This window comes from Chiloscyllium plagiosum, chromosome 7, assembly GCF_004010195.1.
Source record: "Chiloscyllium plagiosum isolate BGI_BamShark_2017 chromosome 7, ASM401019v2, whole genome shotgun sequence".
NCBI lineage: Eukaryota > Metazoa > Chordata > Chondrichthyes > Orectolobiformes > Hemiscylliidae > Chiloscyllium > Chiloscyllium plagiosum.
Window position 1 is genome coordinate 25,128,673 of NC_057716.1, and position 8,876 is coordinate 25,137,548.

At 49.4% G+C, this 8,876-nt stretch overlaps 1 protein-coding gene across 1 annotated transcript; it reads left to right on the forward strand.

Annotated features, from left to right (window-relative positions):
* Positions 1-582: 582 nt before the first annotated feature.
* fzd5 (frizzled class receptor 5) lies at positions 583-6,278 on the forward strand. The gene has a single exon (XM_043693292.1). It carries the CDS (start codon positions 1,715-1,717, stop codon positions 3,407-3,409), a length of 1,695 nt encoding a protein of 564 aa, XP_043549227.1. The 5' UTR covers positions 583-1,714; the 3' UTR covers positions 3,410-6,278.
* Positions 6,279-8,876: the final 2,598 nt, after the last annotated feature.

Sequence of the window (8,876 nt, forward strand, 5' to 3'; positions counted from 1 at the left end):
AGGGGATGCGAGGTGGTGGCGGTGGCAAGAAATGGGACTTTCGCTTTGATTTTGGAATTAGCTGTGGAGATGTGAATCACTCAGTTCATCGGCCGTTATAAGGAGTGTAAAACCAAATCACAGTTGCCGTCTAAGGTTAGCGAGGGGAAAAGAGGCAGACTTCTATTTAAAAATCCAGACTGCTGATGTCCGGTTTAGAGTTTCAAAGTTTCCAGACAGCGGACTTAAAACCTGTACCAGTGCCAACCCCTGACTGTCACTTCAACTGGATTGAAATGCGTTCTGGACTTGTTTAGTCTATTGCAAACCCGAGTAGTATTCTAAAAGCTCATGCTGCTGTGTGGAGGGGAGCGAGTCTTATTGCTCATGTGTAACTTTAACACTCCCTTCAAGTCGCACACAAGCTCAAATGTGAGTAATGTCTCTTTAAAATTGCAAAACAAATTGCTACCGTCCACAGGTACCTTTCATTGATTGGCCCAAATGGTAATGAGCGGGTCTTTGGTCAGACCATTTGACTGGACCAAAAGGAGGCGGGCGGGAACAGGGAAGCAGCATCTGTTCAACGATTGGCCTGAACACGCTTGGAGGCGGGGGTCTGACTCCGCCTGGCCAGTTCGAGGGTTGTGAATGGGCAGCGCGCCCAGAGCCTGGGTCGTGATTGGTGGGGTAAAAGACAATGGGAGGCGGAGCTGTCGTTACACCGCGGCTCCCGATTGGACCAAACGGGTGATTGGCAGGCCGGGCGGAGCCAGCCCTTGGCTACATTGTGTTTGAAACAAAAGTAACAATGTGATCGCGGAGCCGCGAGTGGAGCGGAGCGGAGCGCAAGGAATCGGCAGGAAGGGAAGGAGCTGGATCCCGGCTCCCACAGCAGCTGGAACCTAACCAGCGGCACGTACAGATAGGGTAAGGGAAGGGCCAGGAGAGGAAAGAGAAACTGCGAGAGGAAAAGCCACGAAGGGCGTACGCACGGCGTTGTTCGGGGAGGAGAGCTGCAGAGCTTACCTGGGCTCTGAATCTGCTCCATGCGATTGGTGTCCGCTTTGGAGGAGGAGGAGAGTCGAGGGTGCCGAGAGGGCAAGCGGTCAAGACCCTCCTCCGGGCCTGGAGATTACTTTCGGAGAAGTTAAACATCGGAAGATCTCTGAAAGTTTCTAACCTGGAGCCCCCTGGTTTGCTTGTGCGGTGCGGGCGATTCAGCACCTTCACGAGTGGAGAAGAGGGAGAGCCGGAGATTATCGGAGCGGGGCAACCCCTGAAGATCACTCCGGACTGCAGCAGCATAGCTGAAAGTTACCAGTTCAGACACAGAGCGTGGAGAAACCGCCCGGGGACGACAGAAAGATCGCGGGAAGAGTGTCAGAGAGGTTATTGAGAGAATCACTGGGAGTGTTTTCATGGCTCGTGTGTCAATGCTGCATTTCCAGGGCGGCTTCTTCGCGCTGCAGTAGAGTGGGAGCTGGCCCGTTTCCTTTCAGTTTCCCCGGTGCGGCTGGGGCGACCTCTCTCCCAGTTGCAGCCAGTTATGGTCTGAGGCTGGCATCAGGAGTCTGACTGCGGTGTGCCCTAAGGGATTGCAGAACTGGAGGAGGAGGCGGGGGTCAAGGATGGTAGCTGGGGGGCTGTGAAGATCCGGTGCAGGTGGTCTGTAAGTGATCGCAGGCGTTCACTGTGACTGTTCCCCTGTGCCCACTTGGCCAAGCCAGTGACCATGCTGCGGGCACATTGCTTCCTCCTGCTAGCACTGGCGGGGGTCGCTGCCTGCGCCTCCAAGGCCATGGTATGCCAGGTGATCACGGTGCCCATGTGCAGGGGGATCGGCTACAACTTCACCTACATGCCCAACCAGTTCAACCACGACTCGCAGGACGAGGCCGGACTGGAGGTCCACCAGTTCTGGCCCCTGGTGGAGATCCAGTGCTCGCCCGACCTGCGGTTCTTCCTGTGCAGCGTCTACACCCCGATCTGCCTGGCGGACTACAAGAAGCCCCTTCCGCCGTGCCGCTCGGTCTGCGAGAGGGCCAAGGCCGGCTGCTCACCCCTCATGCGGCAGTACGGCTTTGCCTGGCCTGAGCGGATGAGCTGCGCCAAGCTGCCCGTCCTGGGAGACCCTCTCAACCTGTGCATGGACTACAACCGCAGCGAAACCACCACCCCATCGCCCGCCTTCCGCAAACCCACCCTTGTGCCCAACAAGCCGCCCTCCTGGCCTCGCCCCGGGCACCAGCCGAGCGAATGCCGTGGCAAGTGCCGGTGCAGGGAGCCTCTGGTTCAGATCTCCAAAGAGAGTCACCCGCTCTACAACAAGATCAAGACCGGCCAGGTGCCCAACTGTGCCATCCCGTGCTACGAGCCCTACTTCAGTGAGGATGAGAGGACATTTGCCACCTTCTGGATCGGGCTGTGGTGCATCCTGTGCTTCCTGTCCACCTTCACCACCGTCTGCACCTTCCTGATCGACATGGAGCGCTTCAAGTACCCAGAGAGGCCCATCATCTTCCTGTCAGCCTGCTACCTCTTCGTGTCGGTGGGCTACATCGTGCGGCTGGTTGCCGGCCACGCCAACGTAGCCTGCAACAAGGAATACCACCACATCCACTACGAGACCACTGGGCCCGCCCTGTGCACCCTGGTATTCCTGCTCATCTACTTCTTCGGCATGGCCAGCTCCATCTGGTGGGTCATCCTGTCCTTCACCTGGTTCCTGGCGGCGGGCATGAAGTGGGGCAATGAGGCCATCGCCGGCTATTCCCAGTACTTCCACATGGGGGCCTGGCTGATTCCCAGCGTCAAGTCCATCGCCGTGCTAGCGCTGAGCTCCGTGGACGGGGACCCCGTGGCAGGCATCTGCTACGTCGGCAATCAGAACCTGGACAACCTGCGCGGCTTTGTGCTGGCGCCCCTGGTGGTGTATCTCTTCACCGGCAGCATGTTCCTCCTGGCAGGCTTTGTCTCGCTCTTCCGGATCCGCAGCGTTATCAAGCAAGGGGGCACCAAGACGGACAAGCTGGAGAAGCTGATGATCCGGATCGGCATCTTCACGGTGCTCTACACCGTGCCAGCTGCCATCGTGGTGGCGTGCTTTGTCTATGAGGAGCATTACCGGGAGCGTTGGGAGAGGGCGCTGAGCTGCTCCTGCCCGGGAGGCCAGCCCCAGCCTCGGCCCGAATATGCCATCTTCATGCTGAAGTACTTCATGTGCCTGGTGGTGGGTATCACCTCCGGGGTCTGGATCTGGTCTGGGAAGACTCTGGAATCCTGGAAGCGCTTTAGCAGTCGGTGTTGCCGGGCGAGGAAGCTGGCCAACGAAGCTGTGTACAACGAGGCCAGTGCAGCCCTGACAGCAAGGACAGGAGTCGCTGGCTCTGCTTCCTATCACAAACACGTGTCGATGTCACATGTTTAACGCTCCCTGCTCAAAGGGTTCGCTTATATTGTAAATAGATATATATATATATACATATACATATATATATAATGAAAAAGTGCACCGAGGTATTGTTGCCTCTTATCTCATGAGTCTTTTACACTGTCAACTTGGGGATTTGAATCGTTGTACAATGCTCTATTTTGTGGTAAGTGCAGAGTCGGTCACGTGTTGCTGTGCCAAGAGTGGCTGGGATCTGGTCCATTTCAAACCACAAACAGGAGGTGCCTACATAAAAGAGGTGCACGTGTTGCAAGGGTTACATTTTACGTTTGCGATGCTCGTTTTTATTGGGAAGGTGTCTCTTTTTTGTGCGCACAGTTTCCAAAGCCCCGGGAGCTGTTTTACTCAACAGGACGTGAGGGGAGGCTCAGTAAAATACTAACAAGCAATACCAGCGCAGTTCATAGCTGCTGTACTCTCCCTGTCACCCTGTTTCTCTCTCTGTCCTGCGCTCTGTGGTTTGTTTGATAGGCCAGCACCACATTGTCTAGTCCATTTCAAATATTAACCCAGTGTTGTTAAGATTGTAGATTGGATAGAAGGAATAATTTTCTCCCTGGGCTGTTTGACAGACTCTTGCTACTGAAGAAAGAAGGGCTAATGCCCGAAACGTCGATTCTCCTGTTCCCTAGATGCTGCCTGACCTGCTGCGCTTCTCCAGCAACACATTTCCATCTCTGATCTCCAGCATCTGCAGACCTCATTTTCTCTTCAAAGACTCTTGCTACTAGCAACTGGGTGAGGCTCTCTTTCTGCCTGCCCAAGGACATAGCTATATAAGTCCCTTCCCCTGTGCTTTGTGTCGAAAAGTAATCTGTTCGAACCACTGTCAAAGTTAATACTGGTGCCATTAATACATCAAAGTACTGAATGATTTTACACAGTTTTAGATCGCTCCCAATATCACTTAAATCACAGTGCAGATGGGAGTGTTGATGGGCTTTTCCACCTCTCCATTCCCTGTTTTAAACCTTGGTCCTTATTTAGGGAGAGTGGTTTGTATCAGGATTTAGTGTGTGAACATAAGCACTCTGCACTTGCATACAGTTCTTGAAGGCATTCCCCAGTCAGTGTCTGGATTAAGGGTGGGCGATGTGTGAATCCAGGCAGTGAGTGGTCATTGAGTGTGAAGGCATTACTCATTCAGGCTTGATGAATACGTGCACAGATTATAACAGTAAGGTAAACTTCTGCTGTCTAATCGATGAATCTGGAGAGAGAGAGAGAGCCGAGGGTGAGGGTCATCCTTAACTGATGGCAAATGTGTGTCTGGCATTGAAAATTGAGTGATTTACAATCAAAACTATAGCAGAGACCAGTGTATCTACCAGTGGTTGCACCTCTCTGTCGTTTTTTTTAAGAAAACTCGTTAATGTGCACTGCCAGATTTAATGCATTAATTCACTCCCACCTTGAATTATTGGTCTTGGATTAAAAAGAGTGGGCAATGTGGAACTTAGCACTGCAGCCCAGGAAGGACCCAGCTTCCCAGTTAGTGTTGTATCAATTAAGGAAAGGACTAGCTTCTCGACTGTGATACCCCTCCCAGTTGCCGCCTGTAGATACACACCTGGGCAGCTTTCCCTCTGCTTGGAGAACAGGACTGTTAGGTCAAATCCACTGAATTCTGTCATCCATGTGCTTACTGATCTCCAGTGTCCCCAGACTATCAGTGTCTTAGTTTTGAGATTCTTGCCTCTGTGCTCATATCCCTTCAGAGCCCCCCCCCCCCCGTCTTTGTCGCCCCTTCCAGCCCAACAATCCTCTGCCTCTGTGCTGCTTCAAATGTGGTCTCTTGCACATCCCTAATTTCCCATTGTTCACTGTTGGCAAACACACCTTCAATAGACTGGACAACAAGCTGTAGAATTCTGTTGCACCTCTTTGTGGATATTCCTTGAGACATGATTTATTTTAACCACTTGTTCTAACATCTTTTTTATGTGGCTCAGTATTGAATGTGTGTCTGATTAATCTCCCGTGAAATACCTTGAAGTGTCATATTGTCTGTAAATGCAAATTATTGCATAGCATCAGTGGGTGAGGGAGCAGGGGGTAGCCTAGGTCTGTTTTGCCCAGTTTTAATGATTATTGCTGCTAATTCAGTTCTGCGTTCTGCCTTCCTCATTGAATCTGCCTTAATGAAAAAGTCTAGAATGTTGGGATACGTACAGCAGGGTGTCTTGAACTTTCTGCCCACTAGTGTACAATTACATACTAATTTTTTAGAGAAAGGCCAATGATTCCTAAAAAACAGAACAAAAGGTCAGACACTGGAAAATACACAGAAGTAGTCAACTGCTCAGTGATGCTCAATTTGGTCTCCACCAGGGCCACTCAGCTCCTGACCTCATTACAGCCTTGATTCAAGCATGACGAAAGAGCTGAATTCCAGAGGTGACGTGCCCTTGACATCAAAGCCTCATTTAACTGTGTGTGGCATTAAGGAGTCCTAACAAACCTGGAATCAATAGGAATTAGGTCAAAGTCTCTGCTGGGTGGAGTCATATCTAGCACATAGGAGGATGGTTGTGGTTCCTGGAGTTTAGTCATCTCAGTTCCAGGAATTCTTCAGGATAGTGTCCTACACTCTACCATCTTCAACTGCTTCATCATTGACCTTAACTCCATCATAAGGTCAGAAGTGGGGATGTTCACCGATGATTGCGCAGTGTTCAGCCCCATTCGCGACTCCTCAGGTATTGAAGTAAGTCTGTGTCCATAAGCAACAAGATCTGAGTAACATCCAGGCTTAAGCTGATCAGTGACAAGTAACATTTGTGCCAATTAAGTACCAGGCAATGATCTTCACCTGACGAGAGAAGGTAACCGCTGAAAATGTGTTGCTGGAAAAGCGCAGCAGGTCAGGCAGCATCCAAGGAACAGGAGAATCGACATTTCGGGCATAAGCCCTTCTTCAGGCTTATGCCCGAAACGTCGATTCTCCTGTTCCTTGGATGCTGCCTGACCTGCTGCGCTTTTCCAGCAACACATTTTCAGCTCTGATCTCCAGCATCTGCAGTCCTCACTTTCTCCTCGAGAGAAGGTAACCATTGTACCTTGGTGTTCAATGGCTTTACTAAGGTCAGAAGTCAGGTGACACCGGGTTATAGTCCAACAGGTTTATAAGAAATCACAAGACTTCACCTGACAAAGGGGCAACTCTCCAAAAGCTTGTGATTTCAAATACACCTGTTGGACTATAGCCTGATGTCTGACTTCTGAGCTTGTTCACCCCTGTCCAGCACTGACACCTCCATGTCATATCTTTACCATCACCGAATATCCTAATATCAACATCATGGGAATTATCATTGACCAGAAACTGATTGGACCAGCCATAAAGACACAGTGGCTAGAAGAGCAGGTCAAAGGTTAGGAATACAGTAGTGAGTAACTTGCCTCATGTCTCCCTGATGCCTATCCACTATCTACATGCACAGGTCAGGAAGGTGATAGAGAGGTGGAGTGGAGAGTTAGCTTCAACTAAACGCAAGAAGCTTGACACCATCAAGGACAAAGTAGCCAATTTGACTAGCAACCCCATCCACCACTTTCAGCATTCATCCCCTTCACCATTGATGCACAGTCTGCCAACCACAAAATGCACTGCAGTAATACAGCAACTTCCAAACTTACTATTACCATTTAGAAAGATAAGGGCAGCAGATATATGGGAATGCCACCACCCGTGAGTTCCCCTCCAAGCCCCTCACCATCCTGACTTTGAAATATATCACCGTTCCTTCACTGTTGCTGGTTCAAAATCCAGGAACCCCTTCCTAATGGCGCTATAATTGTCCCAACAGCCCAAGGGCTGCAGCGATTCAGGAAGGTAGCTCAACACTATCTTATCCAGGGCCAAGAGTGATGGACCATAAACGTTGGCTCAGCCAACAGCACCCACATCCCATGGATGAGAAAAAAGAGTTAGATAAAATTTGGGGAGAGTGAAATTGACGTTTCAGGTCAATGACCTTGCCAGTCAGAGTTGGAAAATATTGAGATGTGTCAGGTTTTACAGACATACAGAGGCTGGGGAGACATAAATGAAATGGATTAGAGTAATTTCTCCACTGAGGTATCAAATTTCAGCCAATTCATTGGGTACTTCACAGTGTAACTTCAGGGTTCCTGTGTTGCTATCCCATTGCCCTATGGTCACTGGAACCGTACACAACAGTAGGAGGCCAATCAGTCCATTGTGACTGTGCTGGCTTTGTGACAGAGCCTGTCCCGATTGCCCCAGTCCACCTGTTCTTTGTCTAAAGCCCTGAAAACATTTTTCCTTCAGCTATAAATCAGAACCAATATCTTATGTCTTAAGCAATGTTGCAAAAACAGGATATCTTTTCATTATCATTCTGCCATTTGTGGGGGCTTGCTCTGTAGAGATTGCCGGCTGTATTACTGACATTACAATAGTGACTTTACTTCAGAAAGAAATACTCCATTGATTGCAAAAATCACTGAAGTCATTGAAAGACGTTATGTAAATGCACCTTGCAGTTTCTAAAGTTCTAGAGGGCTTTTGATGGAATTTTTTTTTTAAAGTTCCTGTCGCAACTGCATCCGCCATCTTTTCATGGGCTAGGGTGCAGATATGGTTTCGTGAGTGAATGACCCCTGCCAGCCTTCCAGGTATTAGTGCCTGTGATTGGCAGCGTGTTGGGGTTAGTTTTGGGTCTGGATTAATTGCAATGGCTTTGTCAGTTAACCAGGCCTCTCATTGGCCTTTGCTCCAATCCATCTGGTTTTTGGGGCTCGATACACACAGATCTGTTTGCAGTTTGTTTGCAGGTGGATACTTTTAATGGTTCTCATTGGCCTCTGTGCTCTTTATTTGCGTAATTTGCACTTTAACCAACCTGCAGATAGTGACACTCCTTGAGAAATAGTTAGTTTGGTGCTTATTTTATTACCATTACTTTATCTTAGCTGGTGGTGGAGGACACAGAGTGTTAGTGAAACTTGCAGTCCCACACACACACATGCACGGAGTTCCCACTTTTGTACAGGATTCCTTTGCAGCTGTTCCTTTACAGTTCCTTTGACAGAGGAATGAGAAAGGCTGAGAACCGAAACAATTGATGCTATTAAAAATTCTGAAGAGGTTTGATAGCATAGACACAGTGAAGATGCCTCCACGTATAGGGGAGCCCAACACTTAAAGGTATTAGCGGATCTTTGAGAAGATTTGTAGCTCAGGCTGATGATAAGTATGTAAGTTAGCTCGCTGAGATTGTTTTAGATGTTTCGTCACCATACTAGGTAACATCTCCGATGAGTGCTATCTCCCGCCTCTCTATTTATAGGTCTTGGTTTCTTAAGGTGGATTACGTCATGTCCGGTTCTTTTTTGCCTTGTCAAGGGACGGTAGATAGGATCTAAATCGATGTGTTTATTGATGGAGCTCTGGTTAGAATGCCATACCTCTAACAAT